Source organism: Prionailurus bengalensis, chromosome B1 (genome assembly GCF_016509475.1).
Source record: "Prionailurus bengalensis isolate Pbe53 chromosome B1, Fcat_Pben_1.1_paternal_pri, whole genome shotgun sequence".
In the NCBI taxonomy this organism is placed as follows: domain Eukaryota; kingdom Metazoa; phylum Chordata; class Mammalia; order Carnivora; family Felidae; genus Prionailurus; species Prionailurus bengalensis.
In genome coordinates, this window is record NC_057344.1 from 61,314,152 (window position 1) to 61,335,887 (window position 21,736).

At 37.7% G+C, this 21,736-nt stretch overlaps 1 protein-coding gene across 3 annotated transcripts in view; it reads left to right on the forward strand.

Annotated features, from left to right (window-relative positions):
* The first annotated feature begins 11,354 nt into the window (after window positions 1-11,354).
* Window positions 11,355-21,736, forward strand: part of SPOCK3 (SPARC (osteonectin), cwcv and kazal like domains proteoglycan 3) — a 495,206-nt gene continuing 484,824 nt past the window's right edge. For 2 of the 3 annotated variants that reach the window (XM_043565979.1, XM_043565996.1), the window contains exons 1-2: window positions 11,619-11,753; window positions 12,034-12,222. In XM_043565979.1, the coding sequence (XP_043421914.1) occupies window positions 12,034-12,222 (189 nt within the window). In that variant the 5' untranslated portion in view covers window positions 11,619-11,753. Of the gene's footprint in view, window positions 11,481-11,618; window positions 11,754-12,033; window positions 12,223-21,736 lie in introns of those variants that run through there. The other variant, XM_043565988.1, reaches the window with a different exon arrangement.

Below are 21,736 nucleotides of genomic sequence, written 5' to 3' on the forward strand. Positions count from 1 at the left end.
CAAAACACTTGCAGACATATTTTAAAATCACCATTCCTATCTTTTTGTTCTGCCATCCTCAACAACTGACTTGCATTATGAAGATCTCAAGATGGCTCATGGAGCTCTAGTCATCCAGGTATTTATTTTAGCAGCAGGAAAGAGAACACTTGGCAAAATTGTGTACCTTTTCCCTTTTAAGGACATTTCAAGGAAGTCTCAGTGAATGTTTCTATTTAGGCTTCCATGGGTAGAACTCTGTTGCTCCCTCAGCTGACAAGGAGGCTGAAAAACATAATCTCTTATTATTTATGATAATATATCTAACTAAACATTGGGGTTCTGTTATAAAGAGGGATAATGGAAGTGGACATTAGTGTAGGCAACCATCATTTGCTACTCAGAAAGTCAGTAACAATCAAGAGACTACTAGTTCTGATAAAAAATGGGGAAGCCTTATTTCTCCCAATTTCTCCTTCTTTTAGCTGAAAAACTCTGAACATATCTCCAAAAATAATCCTAGGAAGACTCTCATTGGTGGAAATTAGAAGGCAGTTGCCTAGGGACAGCAGATCTTGAGAAAGACCATGTAGATGAGTCCTGGGTTCCTTATTGCTGCCTGTATATCACAGACAAGGCACTACAGAAAGTTCTAACTTGGAATCTTCAATGGGAACAGACAAAAACCCACTCTAAAAATCTTATTCTCCCAAGACCAAGGACTTAGAAAAGGATGGCCTACTAACAGAACATATTTTTTGGCAATAACTGCCCTACTCCAGCCCAACACCAATGCATAACCCTATTCCCTTCAGTTTCACTGTGGAGGTGAGCTTTCACCTGAACAGGCATCAAGAGATTGAGCTAATCAACATCTTCTTGGTGTCAATGGGTTCCAAGGAAGCTGATCTTCCATCCCTACTCTGCAGCAACAAAGAAGTATGAGTGAATCCTCCACCCAATTCTACCCAGATGTCATCAGTGCCCACCATGGAACTCAACTACTTCTCTCATTTCCACTCCCCACGTTCCAAACTCAGAGGCAATGAGAAGTCTCATTTTTGCTGGGAAGATGTTAGCAGGGACTGAATTTCCAATCCAACCATCTTCAGAGGCAGTATGAATATAAATTAGTTCCCCATTTTGCAAGTAGTGGTTTTGGCAGGGTCCAAATGGGAAGTTAAACTTATATATCCACCTAACACCGTGGCTATAACTTAATAGGAAACAGCATACTTAAAAGAATTTAAACTGGAACCAGTCATAACTTAATATCCAAAATAAGAAATACACTTAACAGATACCAATATCAAGATAAAGTCAGTTGTTTGAACTGCCTAACAAGGATTATGAAAGCATAAAAGTGCTTCAGCAAAGAGTTACAAATTCTTTTGAAACAAATGAGAAAATAGAAAATTAAAGAAATAGAAATTATAAAAATAACTATATAGAAATATGAAAATTATAAAGCTGGAAAATGTAACTGAAATAAAAAAAAACCTCACAATATGGGATAATTGGTAGAATGAGGATGACAGAGAATAGAGTCAGCAAACTTGAGAATCTGTGAACACATCATCTGAATTTCTCTAATCTGAATATCAGAAAATGGACCAAAAGAGTAGACTCTCAGTGATATGTGAAACAAAAGAACTAATATCCACATATTTGCATTAAAGGAAAGGAAAGGACAGAGAAGGAGACACTGACAAATAGGTACTTGAAGAAATAAAGAACACTTCCCAAATATGGTGAAAGACACATACCTACAGATTCAAGAGACTGAGTTAACACTAACTAGGATATATCCAAATAAGTCAAATCAATGAATATTTAGAAAGAAGAAAGAAAGAAAGAAAGAAAGAAAGAAAGAAAGAAAGAAAGAAAGAAAGAAAGCTTGTTTAAAATAAGGCTAGAGAGAGACCACATTACTTATAGAGAACAATTCACATGACGGTGGACATCTGAACCATGGAGGACAGAAGAAAATGACACAGTTTTTAAGTGCTGAATGAAAAGAACCATCGACCATGAATTCTATATCTGGTGAAATTATCATTCAGGAGTGAAGAGGAAAAAAGATATTCTCAGATGAAAGAAAACTAAAAGCAATTCTCGCTAGCAAAATTATCTTTGAAGTATGGCTAAAAAAACTTTCTAAAGACAAATAAAATGGTAACAAAAGAAGGCTTGGGACTTCAGAAAGAAATAGGAACATTGGAATGGGTTAAAAGGAAGAGTAAACAAAATAGACTATTTTTCTCATGAGTTTATTAAATCATATTTGATGGTTGAGGCAAAGTTATAACATCACCTAAGTCATACCCTATATATGTGGAGGAAATCCTTAAGACAATTATATTTGAAAGTGGAGAGGGTAACTGAACCTAAATAGAAGCCAGGTTTCTATACTTTGTTGAGATAAAAGGTACAAGAGTTAAAATTTCCATATCAGTAGACTGTCATAAGTTAAATATGTATATTGTAATATCTAGAGAAACTAAGATAGATTATATCTTTGGTCATAAAATAAGTCTCAATAAGTTTAAAAGAACTAAAATCATACAGAGTATATTCTCTGACAATATGGAATAAAATTAGAAATCTTTAACAGAAAAAGAATAAGAAAACCTCCAAATCTTTAGAAATTAAACTATACACTCGTAAACAATCTCTGAGTCAAAAAGGACATTTAAAAGGAAATAAAAATTCATGGAACTGAATGGAAATGAACACAACACATTAAAATATGTGAGATGCAGCTAAAGCAGTGCATAGAGGGAAATTTGTAGCATTAAATACTTATAATTAGGAAAGAAGAAAGTTGTCAAATTAACACTCTGATTTCTTTCCTTGCGAAATCAGAAAAAAAGAGCAAAATAAATTCAAATAAGCAGAAGGAAGGAAATAGTGAAGATAAAAGGAGAAATCAATAAAATTGAAAAATAGAGAAGATAAATGAAACAAAAAAGTCATTTCTTCGTAAAACCACTTAAAATTATAAATCGCAGCAAGACTGACAAGGATGGGAAGAAGTCAGAAATCCTAATATCAGGGCTATAACTAAGGATCCTACATCCATGAAAAGGGTAATTGGGGAATATTATAAATGCACACTCATCTGTTTGACTATTTATAAAGAACTTACAAATTGCTTGAAAACTACTATTGACCAGTCTGTAACCATAAGGAAATATACAAACTGAATAGTCTTACTCTAAGTAAAGAAATTAAACTTGTAATTTAATAAGCTCCCAAAAGAAAAAAAAAAGTCAACAAAAATGTCTCCATATCTCAGTTCAAAGTACAACGTACACCAAATTGAGCTTTATTGTTGATTGTAATCCAGAGCTTCATTAGTACAGCAGATCCTTTTAATTAGTGTTGCTTGTTTCAAAATAAATAAATAAATAAAAGGAGCAAAAACATTTCTCTACCAAAAAAAAAAGTTGCAGTATTGATGTATTATCCTATATTTCTTTATGTTCTAAAAAATAAGTGTTTTCTTGATTCACAGGGGAAATCTGTGTGTATCTGTGAACACTGGAAAGTATTTTATGCAACTAAGTGAGGAATTTTATACTATTGAAATTATATTGAAATACATCTTTAAGATGTATTTTAAGAGGGAATATTTTTTGCTTTGATATTTTTTCTAGATATGGTTGTCCATTCTATTTGTGTCTAAGTAATAGTTTTGATACAGAACAAAACACCTAAAAATGTGATCACTGTGTTATTTCATAGTTCTCTAATTTTACCTGTGTTCTTTCCTCTGAAAGGCATGTTATTTATATCATACTTACCCTGGATAATAACTCATCCTTCAAGAGTAATAAGTCTTATCCCTTAAATTACCTGTGTCTTTGCTCCCACAGTATCCTCCACAGACCTCTGATGTAAATCTGTTACTTTTGCCATCCTTGACACTGGCATTTTTAAGACCATGCTCTGACCTTCCTTACTTCAGGGAACTAGTCCGTCCTCACCTCACAAATCAAAGATTTGATAGGGTCTGTTGTGTATCACTGCTCCTACTATTACTGGGACCTCCAATATTCCTTGGCACAGGCCTTTGTTCAGGATTGGGTATTTAACCAAGTCAAAACCAATGTGATTCAAAGAGGCAAATGTTGTGCCCAGCCATTTATTAACACCATGAGCAAACGTGAATTTGATGGGGTAGAGTTTCATATTATCAAGTTGGCTCATGGTGGAGAAACCTGGTCTTCAATAGTTTTATTTGAGCTATTTGTCTGAGATCAAGTCTATCTCTAAACTTTTTTTTTAAGTTTATTTATTGTTGAGAGAGAGACAGAGAGAGAGAAAGCATGACTGAAGGAGGGACAGTAAGAGAGGAGAGAGAGAATCCCCAGCAGGCTCTTCACTGTCAGCGTAATGTCACGAACTGTGATATTCTGACCTGAGCCAAAATCAAGAGTTGGATGCTTAACCGACTGAGACATGTAGGTGCCCCTAAAATTTTGTTTATATGTGACAATTCACTGAGTCGTGCTTTTGGTTCAGGAAGAGACTTGCTCAACATAATTCCTATCTTACAACTCATCATACTCTATTTGAATTATTATTTAAATTTAATTATTAATTAATTATTAATTTAATTATTTAAATCAACAAGAGTCTGAGTTCTTGTGGAATGTGATCATGTAGCAGCTTATTCATATATATATTTTTGCCACTAGAGAAGTTTTATTTTTCACACATTTTCTTCCCATCATCCATGTCATAAACCAAAGACATGCCAATCACAGATTCAAAATCTGAGCTCTTTAAAGAAAAAGAGGAATTGTATCAATATAACAAATGATATTCCAAGATAGATAATCATAGTCTTTTATTGATTTTCTTGCCATTGTTGGCAGGAAGTGGGGGCTATTTTTTCTTAAAATAGCTTCCAATTATTTTATTTAATTTATCTATCTCTGTGTGTGTGTGTGTGTGTGTATATATATATATTAGATTTTTATTTTAATTCTAGTTAGTTAACATACATTGTTATATTAGTTTCAAGTATACATGACAGTAATTCAACTTCCATTCAACTTTCACTTCCATACACCACTCTGTGCTCATCTCCACAAGTGCATTCCTTAATCCCCATCGTCTATTTAACTCATTCCCTCACCCACAACCCTCTGGTAATCATCAGTTTGTTCTCTATAATTAAGAGTCTGTTTCTTGATTTCTCTCTCTCTCTCTCTCTCTCTCATACTTTTTCCCCTTTGCTTATTTGTTTTGTTTCTTAAAATCCACATATGGATGAAATCATATGGTATTTATTTTTCTCTGACTTATTTCCTGCAACATTATGCTCTGTAGCTCCATCCATGTCATTGCAAATGGCAAGTTTTCATTCATTTTTATGATGGTGTACATGTATGTGTATATGTATATGTATATGTATATGTATACACCATCTCTTCTTCATCTATTCCTCTATGGATGGACACTTGGGCTGCTTACATACGTTGCCTATTGTAAGTAGTGCTGCTATAAACATAAGGATGCATATATCCCTTTGAATTAGTGTTCTTATATTCTCTGAGTAAATAGTAGTGTGATTGCTGGATCATAAAGTAGTTCTATTTTTAACTTTCTGAGGAACCTCCATACTATTTTCCACAGTGGGTGAGCCATTTTGCACTCCCACCAACAGTGCACAGGTGTTCCTTTTTCTCTACATCCTTGCCAACACCTGTTGTTTTGTGTGCTGTTGATGTTAGCCATTCTGATAGGTGTGAGGTGATATCTCAGTGTAGTTTTGATTTGCGTTTTCCTGATGATAAATGATGGTGAGCACGTTCAAGAATATTGCATAGCATTTAGAGAGCAATCAATAAATATTTTAAGGTAAATAGCAAGAGAACAGCTTTTTAACTTTCAGAGAGGAAGAATTTACATTATTTGTGAATTGTTTCATGTTGTTGCTTAACTTCTAATTAAATACTTCCTTTACTTTCAGCAATCCTATAGAGTACGGGACTCTTGACACATATTATGGACAGTAACATAGCATTCTCTTTTTTAACACAATTACTTCTTATGGAGAGAACACCCCATTTATCCAAGAGGACAGAAGTAAGTGTCAAGGTTTTTCAATATCATTTGGAATACTTTTTATCCTCTGAAAATAGGTTACCAGTAATAATTTAATAAAGAACGATATATGAAGTCTGTTTTGTATTAGTCAGCTAAAAATAAGTAAATAAACAAGAATTCACAAAAATGAAAATAAACAGGTTCTTTGTAGATCTTGATTTAGAAACTCTACAGCCATTTGAGAACAGAATACCACTCCAAATGACATTCTGACTCAACACAAATTCTTATCTAAAGGTTACTATATGAATAATCTGCAGGTCGAACGAATTTAAAAAAAAGTCTGTATTTAATTTCAAGGAAAGATGTATTTGTAAAAATCGTTTTGACTTGCAGATTTTAAAATTTCATAAATCTAGTATAAGAATGTGTCTTACTGTGTATATGTAGAGTTTATTGTTTAAATATTCTTGTACATTTCATTTTAACCATTTTTGTGTCAGTAGTTTATACCCTTCAATAAAATTTATATTTTTCCTTAAAAATAGTCAAGAAATATATCTCAGTATAAAGTAAAACCAAATTTAATTGCCTTATTGGACACTTTCCAGGATCATCTACTTAGCAATCAATTAATTGAATCAGATTCACCCTCTGGTTTAAATGGTGAAAAATGCATTTTTAAGAATTACAGTAATTGAACTGATTGATGTGCTTCCTATGTTTATTACAGCTTTTAAGTCTGTTTATCTATTCGATGTTTTAGATTAAGTTAAATCACAAGAGGACCTGTTTATCAAATTAGATAACTGATATCTTCTAAGTTTGCTTAAGTGGGGTTGGTCTCTGAGAACAAATGAGCAAACAAACAGCAAAGACCATTATACTATTCTGGCAATTCCATTCTAGTTTTTAAAAAAATTTTTATTTTTTATGCACCTAATGCGAATCTTAATAATTAGTTCTACTTTCTGTTAAATCAAACACAGATGCTTTATAAGACTTCTAAATTTTCAGTAAATAAAATTCCCAGAATGAGGACATTGAATGCTTCTTCCTGATATGCTTTTATGGTGATGTTGGCAGATCTTTAATTTTCTCCTGAATTTTTAATATCCAGAGTTTGCTTCACTTTTTTTATATGCTGAATTCAAGCTCATAGTTCATGGATTTGGCATAAGGCACCACTCTAGATAGTTGACTTTTATGGATCGTCATGTTTCCTTCACCTTATAATGAAATATTTCGGACATAGCCAAACTGTGCCTTTAGAATAACTCATCTATCATTAAACCAAACTTCTGGTTACTTCAGATACTCTACAAAGCCCCTTACTGCCCATCTCTCCTTACCTTCCACCAGCTGGCTGTATTGGAAAGGCAAACATTTGTTTCACTGGCATAAGAGATGGAGGCAGTCTTGATTAATTTTCTTTCCAGCCAAGCAGGTAGATTGCCTGCTGGGCTCCTGGCTTGATATTGTTGAGACTAGAGGTCTGAGTGAATAAGGTCATTTGAGTGATGGACTAAGGTATTCCCACTTGAAGTGGAGTGACTTCTGTCTTAGCTTAGCAAGCTCCTTGACTTAATCATCCCCCCATTCTTTGACTACCAAGAGATGAATCCTCACTCTGCCTGAAATTAAGTCAAATGAATGCACAACAAGTGGAGGAGGAGAGATACAGGGGAAGTGGAACTTAAGAACATAAACACAAGATCCAAACAGAGATGTTTCTGTATATAGAAAGACAACCTAGAAGCAATGTAGCATTGTCATTCTTGAGAACTTCACAGGCCCTCAAAAACCCTTCCTTTGTGTTTACTAACCATGGGATCCTGGGCATGCCTGGCACGTGGAAGATACAGTGACTTATACCTTTCTATATAGGCTCAGGATAGTTAGGAATAACATGTTTTTATAGTAGCTGAGAAGGAAAGTAACCTATGAAAGACAACTAAGGGACATTTGTGTGTGTGTGTGTGTGTGTGTGTGTGTGTGCGCGCACGCATGTGTGAATTAAAACATATGGAGTTCCATTAAGGTCTTCATAGATCCCAATCTCAAAGGCGGTTATAAGTGGATTCCTTGTCACCATATACTTAGTATTTATTGTTCTAGAACTATGGCAAATCTAAAAATGAGAGTAAGAGAATCTGGAAAAGAAACAGATTTATTATAAAAATAATTTTTACGGGGCGCCTGGGTGGCGCAGTCGGTTAAGCGTCCGACTTCAGCCAGGTCACGATCTCGCGGTCCGGGAGTTCGAGCCCCGCGTCAAGCTCTGGGCTGATGGCTCAGAGCCTGGAGCCTGTTTCCGATTCTGTGTCTCCCTCTCTCTCTGCCCCTCCCCCGTTCATGCTCTGTCTCTCTCTGTCCCAAAAATAAACAAAAGGTTGAAAAAAAAATTAAAAAAAAATAATTTTTACGAAAATCTTGGAAATATTTGGTAACAGATGTTTGTTGACTGATTGACTTAATGTTTAGTAAAAGAGTGAAAAGGAGAAGGAAACAAATATAGAGGTTGGCTCAAGCTTGGAGTGGCCTTCATATTGGCTTTTCATAAAGGTACGTGAATAATTATCTGGCATACAGTGACAGAAGTGCCGGTAGAGGAACTGGGAAACTGAAGACGTATGGGTTCCACTTTTGTAAAATATGATCTCAAACACAAAACCAAATTCTTGCTCCCTACTTACTTCTAGCACCAGTGTCTTATTCTGCCCTCTGAGAACACCCCACTCCACTTTGCACTTTTTTAGCTTTCCCAGTTCCCCACAAAAGTTCTCAATAGAACTGGGAAGCAGTCAGTGAGTTATTTTCCTCTGTACCAACCCACCTTGACTTGCAAAGTTCCTACTACTCCTCCCATATTTTACCTCCCACTTAATACTCTTCCTGTATCCTTCCCTGCTGCGTTTTGGTCTCCTGCAAGCTTTCAATTAATCTCCATTGAGGTGTTAACTGATAACCAAGGTGTTAACTGAAGTGTGAATTCTCTCAGGATTATTTAAATTTTGAAAGCAGGCTCTTTGAAGACCCAAACATTCAGTTATATAGAGTAACTGAAGACTTCCCTGTGATTAATACATCAAACTATTACACTTAGTAGACTTTTTTTTCTGACTACTAACTTGCCCAGAAACTTAGCCTTAACAATGGTGCGTGGCTTTGGAAGAAAGGTAGATGTCCAAGGAGCTCTGTGAGGAGTAGTAGTCGACGAACTGAATCCACAAAAATGCACTCGTTCTATCTCTTTTGACTTAACAGCATTTCAAACCTGCAGTTTGTTGGCAAATCCTGCTCTACTGTCAGATATGGAGTTTGATACCCTATTAGAGGCTTTTCTCCAAAGATAGGTACAAGCAGTGAAAACTAGATGCGAAGAGATTCTGTGAGCATGTCAGAGTCAGCAATGAAATGTATGCAGTTTGGGGTAAATGAATATATATGCTCTGTTAACATATATAACAGATGCTGACAATGGGGGTGGGGGAGTGTTAGAGCATTATCCCTCATCAAATATTTTAGAGCAAAACCATGTCTCTTTATAAAAGGTAGTTTATAAAGGCTAGAAGGTAATTTTCAATTTAAAAATTATTAACTTCTGCTGGGCATCATAGAGTCATCTAAGGCATCGTTTTTGTGCCTTTTGCATTAGATTTAAATTAAAAAAAGAATGACTTTTTTTAAAAAAATGTTAAAGTATTCTCATTGAATTAAGAGGAAAATACTTTTTCAAATTTTGAGGTAGAGGGGTTAAGACAGGGCTGTAGGGGGCTGAAGGATGGAATGCAGAAAGAGAGATAGGTGGAAGGTAGGACTTCCCAATGGTTATCTAAACGGTGCCCTAAACAAGAATTAGAATATTCTGAAATACATCACATAGCCAGCTGTGACTAAGCTGAAATAAATATCATTGGAGGATTAGTGCACATCAGTGTTTTTAAAGATATCTGAAGTGATGGGGTGCCTGGGTGGCTCAGAGCCTTATGTGTCTGGCTTCAGCTCAAGTCACGATCTTGTGGTCCCTGAGTTGGAGCCCCATATTGGTCTCTATGCTGACAGCTCAGGGCCTGGGGCCTGCTTCAGATTCGGTGCCTCTGTCTCTCTCTCTGCCCCTCCCCCACTCAGGCTCTCAAAAATGAGTAAACATTAAAATTTTTTTTTTAAGTTATCTGATGTGAGTTTACATCAGTCTGGGTATCTCTGAATTGCAATTGTAGATTCTTGGTATTTTTTCTCCCCTTCATCAGAGTGAGAACGGTGACAGACGAGGAAAATATCTTTTTTCCTTTCATGTAACTTACATATGATACATTCATTTTAAATCCTATTATTTACAAAAAATAGAAATCATTGTTAATTATCCTGTTAGATTCCTATTTTGGTATAGTTTGACAAGTGTTACACAAATGTTTTATGAGCCCGAAGTGGGAAATATGAATGGAAGGTGCTGCTGCTATTGAACTAGCTCCTGAAGTTTTGGAAACCACATGAAATTTGCAAAGGTCATAGCTTTGAGAGATACAGTTTTAGTTGAAATAACCCCTAATAATTCAGAGATATATAACATTATTGTGGTCTTTTAGCCTCCACAGATCTTCTGATTTACATGTAATATTCACTTCATCTAAATCCTCTAAGTCTGTGGGAGAGATTCTCTTCATCAGAATCCGTTGGGGGAGGACACTAATTACTAATTTCCTTCCAGTTTATTTTGAATATGAGGAGTAGCAATGAAAAGCCAAGTATTTTGTCATAAATGGAGGTTTGGAGTACACAATTGGTGTGGGGTGTTGAAAATGCTCTTCCATTCTTCAGTAGGGAGACATAGATTAAGATTAAAAAAATTTTGATTCAGGTCCTAGAGCATAAAATGCACTTGTCAATGAGTTTTTAAGGGGCGATAATCTACAGCTTGGGGAAAATTTAGGTGTACTCAAACTTCCTACCCACTCATGATTCTGTTTAAAAAAAGAAAAGAACTTCCACTAAAGAGTGAAAAGTCTGCCATTTGTCATAATCCAGAAGTTCACTCAAACCTTCCTTAAATTTTCGGTATTAAACACATCTCCCAAGACCCTGCAGCTATGGCTTTGCCTTAGGGTGGAGCTCAGTCCAAGAGGTTTTCAGGACCTAAAGTGCAATGGATTCTTGGCTTGGTGATGCATAAAGTTTTCTTCAGATCTCATTTCCCACGTCTGAGTGACCAGCTTCGAAATCGCAGAGCCGAGGCAACTAAGAGAGATACAGTATATTTCGTGTTAAATCGGTCCAGGAGCAGAGAGAATGTGCAGGCAGTCTCGCGAACATGAGAACCTCTTCTGGAGGGGAGAGGTTATAAAGCAGATAAGGATTCCTGGGCGAAGAGCTACCGCATCCTCTGCCTTTAGCCGACCGTCGCATCCAGAGTCCACGGCAGCTCGGATCCAGAGAGGAAGGTGGGATAGGAGGAGGTGGAAAAGGGAGAGGAAGGGAAAAAAGAAAAAAAATAAATAAAAAAGGAGCTGGGGGAGGGAGGGGTGAAGCCAAGGGAGTAAGCGAGGGAACAGCGCGCGGGGGGAGGTGGAGATGCGGGGAGCGCGCCTGGCGCAGAGAGCTGAGTGGACCGCTCCAGACAGCGGCGCGTGCAGCAGCTCCTGAAAGCAGCGAGTTGGCAGAGCCGGGCTGCGTTTCCAGCAGGAGCTGCGAGCTCAGTGCGGGCTCACAACAAGGTGATGTGCCTGGAAGCATTCTTTTGCCCCCTCGGGCTGCCGCGGTTGGGGCTTCCTCCCTCATACCCACCTCTCCTCCCCCAGGTCTGCGGGTCTGCGTGTGTGTGAGTGCGCGGGTTGGGGGGTAAAGCCTACGGGGAGGGGGCACTCCGTCCCCGCTCGTCTCCTCCTCCCTCTACCCCTGTCGTCGCTGATGCATGCATTCCCGGGTATCCCGGTATTCTTACCCCTTCTTTGACACTGCCCCCCCCGGGCCCCCCGGTTGTGTCTCCTTTCCCAGATGCTCAAGGTGTCAGCCGTATTGTGTGTGTGTGCAGCCGCTTGGTGCAGTCAGGCTCTCGCAGCTGCCGCGGCGGTGGCTGCGGCCGGGGGGCGGTCGGACGGCGGTAATTTTCTGGACGATAAACAATGGCTCACCACGATCTCTCAGTATGACAAGGAAGTCGGACAGTGGAACAAATTCCGAGACGTAAGTGCTGCGCACCCCCGTCCCCGGGCACAAGAGCGCGCTACTCCCTGGCGGGGGCCGCGGCGGCTGGGGATGGGTGGGCAGTGGGTTCGGTTTTCCGAGGCGAGGGCTTTGAGGAGACGCGGCGGCGCTCAGGGTCTGCAGAAGTTGGCAGTTCCGATGCACCCCTCCTGGCTAGTGCAAGGGGACGGCGAGCTCGCCGGTGCACTGGAGTTCGGGTCTCACCAGGTTCCCGCTCGCCTCCTGCCTCTTCGCTCTCCCACTGTGTCTCCCCACCTCCCTCGGCCCCCAAAGGTTTGCAAAGTGCTGGCTCAACCTTCCCAACTTTTGAATGGTGTTTCTGGCAATAGTAAACACGGCAGATGCGCCTTTGCCGTGCAGTGCTTGCTACTAAAGTAACTAGGATCAATCCCGTTACTAATGGTCCATTAAGGAATTTGAGGGAGGAGGTAGGAAGATGTAAGATTTATAAATGCCGGCTCTCCAAGGGGCGGGAGGTTGTTTGGCCGCGCCCGTCGGCAGAAGTTGAACGGCTCTTGATGACATAAAATTGCTGATCAGATTTGTGCTTCGGCATTAACTTTGACACGGAACATGTTTACAGTGCGTTGGATAACGTATTCCGAATTGAATCACTGCCGTAAAACCCGCCGGGTGAGAGGGTCGCGAAGGGGGAAAGGGACTTCTTCGCAGGGGGTAGCTCTGGAAGGGTTAAACTGTAGGCTGCCCTGGGGAGTTTCCTGGAGGCTTGTTAAGACCGAGGCTGGTTTAGGGACGTTCGTTGGCGGCGGAGCCAGCGGCCGTGACTCGCCGGTCATTCCCCCCCGCCCCCCCACCCCCCCATCTGATTTGAATGGAGCCGAGTGAGAGAGCCGCGGGTATCAGGAGCGCGGTTCACCTCCACCCATTCAACTTGGATGTCCCAGTGAGGTCGCTGCCCGGGCAGTGGCAGTCGTTCGCCGCCCCCAGCCCACCCTTTAAAACCCGGAAGGCCCGAAAGGAAGCGAGAGTGATTCACAGACACATCGCCAACCTTTACTGTGACATTTCAGAGAATTTCTCGTGGAGTCCATCTGCACTGCCCTACGTGGAGATGAGTTAACTTCTTTCATCCGCTGTCGCCCGGTCACGATTTGGGAAAATAAATGGAAGCACAGATTAGTTTTCATCTTGGCCCCCCTAACCCCTTCTCCTGACCCCCCCCCCCCCACGACCTGTGTTAACTGAAAAGCCAAAACACGTAGTTGATTCTGGCAGAGGGATTCCCGAAGAAACGCTCATTTTTACTTCAAAATTATGTGGCTCATTGATACTAGACATGGGTGCTGGGATGAAAAATGGTAATGATAATGATAATACTTAATGAAGGGTTTTGTCTTATATTCTTGATGAACAAAGCTTAAACATTTTATTTCTAAGTGAAATCCCTTACACATTTGTTTTATTTAAGTTTATGCTAATATTGAATACAATCAAAAAAGCAAGAGAGCAAATGAGGTATTTCTAAACCTGGGGAAGAATTTCTGCTTATCATATTCTCGTTTGGAAAAAAAAATATTGAAGATTTTTCAGTGTTTGAACAGTGCTTCGCATAATGACATTTTATTTCTTAATGGGTGCTTGAAAATCTTTTAAAATAAATCTTAGGCTTTCTTTTGTAAAATATATTTTAAAACTTTAATATATTTTCGAACTTAGTATTCTCTGACTTTATTCAAATTACTTTATTGAATTATTTGGAGCCACCAGTTGTACTTGGACAGTTTGTAAATGTGTTTGGTTTAAACTATGGAAGCAAGCTGAGTTGCCTGAAATAATTAAATATTCCAGGAATCATTTAGCCAGCTTCTATAGACAAAGAGTAAAGCATTTTATTGCTATAGTATTTTCAGTTATTCTTACCTGATCTCTGGGGAAAAAAAATCCATCAAAAGTGTATGTTAAAGTTAAGTAAAATACTTATGGAAATATTTTTAGCAAATATCTGTTTTGAAATACACGCAATACATGAAAATATAATAATTATCTGTTTAAAATACAGCAAGTTTTAGCATTAACCATTTTAGTAAGATCATTATCTTTTTGTAAAGATAACTTCAGGAGGGCATAGAGAAAAGAAGTGCTATCTTTTTTTCCCTCTTAACCACCTGTTGCTTATTATTAACATGATAAAATGTATGCCCATGGTGTGACTCAGAATGCATAATATAGAATCCTTACTTCTATACTATATAGAATATAGAATGCAACTCAGAATGCATAATATAGAATCCTTAGTTAGACAATCCACCTCACTGCTGATCTACAGATTTTTTTTTTTTTTTTGCCTTTTTTGGGAATCATGAGCTCACTTACTTTTTTTTTTCTGTATCTTTTAAGGAATTGTTTATTTTTTCATCCATTTTCATCTGGAAGCCCATGTACTGCATGAATCTGCCTTTAAATGTTCTGCATCAGCATTGATGTCTTAAGTAGTTGATTTGCCACTTAGGTTATACGAAGGCAAAGAAACAAGGAAATCATCCAATTTAACCGAAGTACTTCTGTTTAGTGCTTTCCTTTCATAAAAATATAGTGAATTTTATTTACAAAAAAAGCTTTGGAATGCCTAAGCATAAGTAATACTAGAATTAACCTTCTTGTTAATTTACACAATCAACATTATTTTATAAATAATTCCTAAATGGAAGTTGAACTTTTTTAAAAAATGTAATGTTTATTTATTTTTGAGAGAGAGGGAGAGAGAGCACGAGTGGGGGAGTGGCAGAGAGAGAGACTCACACAGAATCAGAAGCAGGCTCCAGGCTCTGACTAAGCTGTCAGCACAGACCCCGACCTGGGGCTTGAACCCATGAACCATGAGATCATGACTGAGCCGAAGCCGGACACTTAATGGACTGAACCACCCAGGCGCCCCTGAACTAACTGTTCTTTTCAATTATATTTGAAAACTACTTTGAATAGTATTTGAAAACATAATCCATTATTATATTTTAATTGAATGATTTTTAAGATAAATGTACTTTTTATACATTATATGTAATAGATACAACTATATGTTATATATATAATTAAGCTTTAAGAATAAGGAACATTGATAGGAAGTATTATGTGAGAATAGATGAACATCGGAAGCACTGCCATTGATGATACATTTTTCTCAATTTCCTCAATATAAATCACAGAGAAATAATAAACCAAAGGCAAGCTTAACATAGAAGAAACTTCAAATAATTTTGACTACTTTCTACTAGCAGTGCTCTTTGAATAAAGTTTTGTTGCCCTTTAAAGTGTACAGAATGTCATTATATAGACAGAGAACTTTTGTCCTTTTAAAAATCATTAATGTATTTGGTTGTTAGAGTAAAAATTCCTGTGGATGTTCTAACTTCTATATTTTAGGGAAAATTAAAGTTTAACTTTTTAAAGGTGTAGAAAAGTCAACTAATTTGAAAATAAGTATAGTAGATAGAACCAGAATGTAATGTTTAGGGAATAATTATGTGATTTGAAAATAAAGCAAACAACAGAAACTTTCAACAACAGGATATATTTAGAAGATACACTGGTTACAAGGCATTTGCTATTTTTTTTAGTTCTGGAGAGTAGTGGTAAAATCAAGAACACAGGATTCCCCAGTGGGAGAATTGTGGAAATACTACGTTTACCAAGAACAGGTGTAAGGAATTCCCTCACTCCATTCTTGCATATATAATATTTACATGCCTGTTAGGAACATTGAAAGTCAGGATCATTATAAGAAAACAGAATCATCAGCTCATGAATCAAATGGCCCATATACTGCATATTCAAATATTTATGTTTTATAAGTCAATTAAATTATACCTTTAATCACATAATAAATGAGTATGAAATTTGGAAACCAATGAATTAGTTGATAATGAATGATATAATAAAATAATCATTCTTAAATACTATTTCACCAAAGTACATATTGTAATTAAGAATGACAGAAAAGATACTATATATTGGAAGCAATATAATAAAAATGTAGCATAAGAAGCAATGATGGCCACACGAATTACAAAGAATTCACACAATGAAATCAGACTTGTACCCATACGTTGAAATTCAAATACTTCTCGGTTAGTTTTCTTTTTTGATAAAAATGCCTGGGAGTGGGGGATAGTGGGTAGGAGGAAAGTTGAATAGGTGGAGCACAGATTTCTAGGGCAGTGAAAATACTCTGTGTATTTGTATAATGATGAATACATATCATTATACATTTGTCTGAACCCATAGAAAGCACAGCTCCAAGAGTAAACTCTAAGGTAAAGTATGGACTTTTGGGTGACTATGATGTGTCAGTGTCCATTCATCTATTGTAACAAATGTAGCACTCTGGGCGGGGGGGGGGGGGGGGGGGGGGGGAATGTTGATAATGAGGGTTATGCTTTTGTGGTAGCATGAGGTATATGGGAAGTCTCGGGACTCTCAATTTTTCTGTGAACCTAATCTGCTCCAAAAGAGAGTCTTAAAATCATAACCACAACCTCATCACCTTAAGAAAACAGATAAAAACCTAGGGGTCACACTGAACATTGTTTTAAGAAACGGTTGCCATTCTTATTGCAAAATCCACAGTCAACTTCAGGGTACCCTTATCGCTTAAGTAGTTTTTAATACCCTTCAGATATGTTGAAAGCAATAATAAAGTCTTACAATTTGACTTTAGAAATTCAACCGTAAGTTAAAGGACATGTAAAGTGTGAACATGTAAAATATAGGTTTACATGTCTCAGAGGCACTCAAATTATAAGTTGACTTTCAAAATGCTTGATTTGGATGTATTGAGTAGGATGGTAACCTTTCTTAACTTCTTTCTCTTTCTTTTCTCATCTCAGTTGAGGTTTCATTTTAGTAGAATGTACAGATTATTTGAGAGATAATGGCTGATGGGGAGGGATATTTCCTGCCACTTAGTGGCTGTAGCGGAGTAAAGCCCCCTGAGAGTCTATCAACTTTTACTGCTGTTAGTTGGTAAATGAACAATTGCTTTCTAGACCTACTCCAAAGTATTTCGTTGCTTTAAAAGGTCTTACAATTGAAACAATGAGAACCTTTAAAGAATACTGTCAGTGCTTTCTTTAGATTTGTGATACACCCTCATATTTCCTGAGAAGCCAGCATACCTTTAGCACTGACGGCTTCTCCTTCGTGGTACCTTTTCCTGAAATTAATTTTCTTAATTGACATAAAATTGACAGAAGTTGTGTATATTTAAGGTGTGCAATATGATGATTTCATCTTCATATACATTGTGAAATTAATACTTCTGGGGAATGTTAATAGTAGGAAGGAAAACTTTGCTGTGTGGCTTTTCAACAATATATAACAAAAACAATTATTAATAATTGGAGAAATCGAACAAATTAAACTGCTGCTCTCTTTGTTCAGGAATACTTTTCAATAATGAACACCTAATTCTGACTTTTAAAAAAGGACATTTTTGGTGTTTTTCACTATGAAAAGATATTTTTAACTATGGTAAACATTACCTATATTTTCTCACAGTGCGGCACATAGGCTGTCCTTGGGAATTCTTCACAGTTAATTTGTTGCATTCTCACAAGTGTTTTGCTGGCTTTCTTGTGATCTTTTTCTTTTTTCTTTTGATCTTTTGATGACTGTGGGCCACACCATGTTTACAAATCTGTGAAATTGTATGTGGTGTATATATAGTGCACATATTTGCAGAGCAGACTTGGTAAAGACTATAGCATGCGATATTTTTATATTTGACTATTACTCATATTGTTTAAATCATTAGAGGATTTAGTCATTAGAGAGGCAATTGACTGTAAGAGAAGCAATAGGCAGTTTTGGGAGATTATTATGGGGCTACTAGGGCAGCAAAGGGCTAGCTCCATGCAGCATCCTGACCCCTACCCATGTCATCTGGGTCCTAGTCAAGCAATGGTTGTGGTACTGTTGGAAGAATTCTTTACCTCAAAAGCCGGGGCTGGTTTTCTCGCCGCTTTGAAGAATGAAGAATGAAGAGGTGGACACAAAATGAGCAGCAGACAAAAGTGTATTAAAGTGTAAGATCAGAAAGGAAGAATAGTAGGAAAGCTCTCTTTTACAGAGAGGGGGGCATTGGAAAGTGAATACCCACCACTAGAGGCCAGGGTCTTTGTTTTATAAGGTTCTGGTCAGCACTACCCCCTCGTTCCTTCTCAGGTCCCACCCTTATTGACTTGATGACTCTGGGCACTGGGTTGTCCATTCCTGATTGGCTTGATTCCATTTATGAGGGGTGGTCTAAGGCCATAGATCATTCCTTGGGGATCGTAAGTTTTATGGTCTACTACTTATTTTTAGTCAGGTCTTTTGTCCAATTCCTGAAGGGAGACTGATGGGGAATGAGTGGTGTCTGTTACATTCTTAAAAGGAACACTATGCCTGAGGGGGTTTGCTGTGGTCAGACACTCCCAGCATTGTTCTAAAATATGTGTTTTTTCCCACCCAGGGACCGCAGGTCCTAATCTTTCCCTCTATCTTTTCCCTATCCTAGTACAGCCTCCACACCCTATTTCTTAACCTACCCACCCACCCCCACCACCATCACTACCATACTCACCAGTCAGGATTCAAGATTGGTTTTGTCAAGTCAGATGTCACAGGAGGAAGGCAGGGCCGAAAATACCCACTGATTTACTGATTTCTGAAAAAGGACTGTCAGGTACAACTGTATCACCTTATCAGGCAAAATTTAGTTGTTTTGCCATGGGAAATTATAGGGAAGTACACAACACTTTAACTCTCCAGCTCTCATAGTTTCTAGTGAAGAATTAGGAAAGTAGAACCAAGTGAAATGAGAAATAAATTACTTTGTGTGTGTGTGTGTATGCGTTACACATTTATATGCATGTATATACAGGTGTATGCGTAAATATATACGTATTACACATATGCTTTAAGTGTGTATTCCTTCAAATAAGTAATAGATGAAATAATCATAAAACCGAAGTGATTATATATTGCATTATAGATATTTTTACATGCTAATTAGAAAATAGGCACTCTCTCTAAAATGTTGTTAAGACATGTTTTAGGGTTTTTTTGTTTGTTTGTTTGTTTGTTTGTTTGTTTTTTCCCCCAGTGAAGTTTTTCCACATCTCACAATTTACAAACACACTCTCCTTTGCTGTTGTATGTGTGGTCACTGTGTGCCTTTCTGGTTCTTATGGGAAGTCAGCAGCTTGTTTGGGATTATATGCTTAAACTTTTTACCTAACATACAAAAAGAACATCATGTACTGCTATGAAGCATCTATTTTCCTACTCTTACAACAAGACTATGATAAGACCGCTTTTAGATCTCATGATTCTGACTCAGACTAACATTTCATGTTCTTATGCAACTTCAGTTTTCACGATCTGGGCTAGATTATTTTATTATATTTTATGTATTTATTTTCTAAAGTCCGACCTGTGAATTTTCTCTACCCGCCATTCAACTCCTATGAAATCCTAGCGTATTTACATACATTTTCCCCATTTATGAAAATCCTTTCTTTTTTTTTTTCTACTCTTTCTTCCTTTCTTAGTTTACAGATTCTGCTCCCTATTAGGCTCTGAACTGTCTACAGTTAAAGATTGTAGTCTCTTCCCCCTCAAAAATCCAACAGTTCACCTAGCATGATCCCAGTGACAGACTCTGACTTAGCGTCAGAAAAATATTAAATAAATAAAGGAACATTATATTAAGTGTGCAATGCCATCTGAACAGTCCTTAAGCAAAGGCTTTTAGAACGGCATTGTTTTTTATTGACCATTTCCATTTCTGACCACTGTTAGCCCAGTTTTGTAATATGAATGAAAATTGAATTTTATATAAAATATAAGGCTTCAAGTACAAAACTGGTTTAGTCCATAAGTTTCAAAGTGCACTAAAATGGAAATTCTGTGCCAAACTGTCAAGTTCAATTTTAGAGTGGTAACAGTAGATGGTAATTATATGGCTCTTGGCACTCCCTCTGCCAATTCATCCAGTTCTTTTCCGATAGTTTCTCCTTGACCACATAAATTTTTGCTCTAAAGTCTTTAAATATTTTTATCTGCCTACTATGTCATATTAAACACCAATATCTCCCTCTTTTTCAACTACTGTGCTTCATTTAATGGCTGTGTGTGTGGCTGGATCCAGATATTTCACAGATAGTCTAGATTTATTTCATTAACTTCTGCCTCAGTTACAATTGCCAATGCCTTGGTTAAAAATAGGTGAAGTTCTTGCTAAATGGAGGCCCTGAAACAACATGCCTGAATTAAGATAGAATTTTATTTCCCGACCACGTAAAAGGTTGAGATGGGCTTGACGAAATGAGTTTTCCAGGCCTGAACTTTCAGGGTTATTCCCTCAGTGTTCTCTATCATCAGTTATCATTTCCTATCCAGCAGGAAGGGTTTAAGACAAAGTCCAGGACATGCAATTACCCTGTAAGTTACCTGGCAGTTGTTCCACATTACTTCTGTGTGTATCTCACTGACCTGAACTCAGTGACATGGCTATACCTGGCCAAAAGGGAGGCAGGGGAATGTCATGTCTAATGGGAAAGGATTAACAATAAAAGAAAGAAGGCACAGCTGGATACTGGAAGGAAAACATTGGCTTCATCCTTCTAAATATGTTTCATCCATCTAAATATCTCTTGAAATTATTCCCTGTGCCCATGGAAAGGAATTTTTGTCATTTACCATTAATTGTTTGCCTTGCCTTCTGTCTTGTTCCCTCCCTAATTTCAGATTATCCCTCTGTCCTCTGTTCAAGATAGAACTGGAGCATCCAGCATTTAAGGTTCTGGATATAGGCCCTTGAGGGAGTAGTAGTCTGCCAGTGTCTAGGAGGAAATGTTGGAGGTCAGACCAAAGAAGAGCATCCACATATGTTTTTAAGGAGAGCCTTCATCTGATGGCAAGTCCTACTTCATAGTGAAATCATTTAGCATTGTCTTCTGTGAAACCTTTATCTTTTTTTCTTTTTAAGTTATGGATCTTTGGTCATAGGTCCAGGTAGGTAGTGTAATTGGCGGGAAGGAATTAGAATTTGTCACTCCTCTTAGTTGGAAGATAGAATACTCTCTCTACAAGGTTGTATTTACTCTGATGCAGAAAAAAAGAAAAGACAAGTATGGTTGATGTGAAGTACCTTTCCCTGGAATAATAGTAGAAATGATGCCATTGCCGAATTCATGCAACTCCTAGTCCTGGAAGCAAAGAAAATAATCTCTTCAGCATTAGCATTTCTGGGAGAGTTAGGAGATAGAAACTGTACCAAGTAAGATTTGCCAGAAAGAGAGTTTGTTTCTTGACATCAGAGAGGGCTGAGCTCCTTGCCTGGATCCTAAGTAGAGATAGGGCATCATACTCTTTTGTTAAGTTTATTTATTTATTATTATTATTAAGAGATCTTTGGGGCACCTGGGTGGCTCAGTCGGTTAAGTGTGGGACTTCAGCTCAAGTCATGATCCTGCTGTTTGTGCCTTGGAGC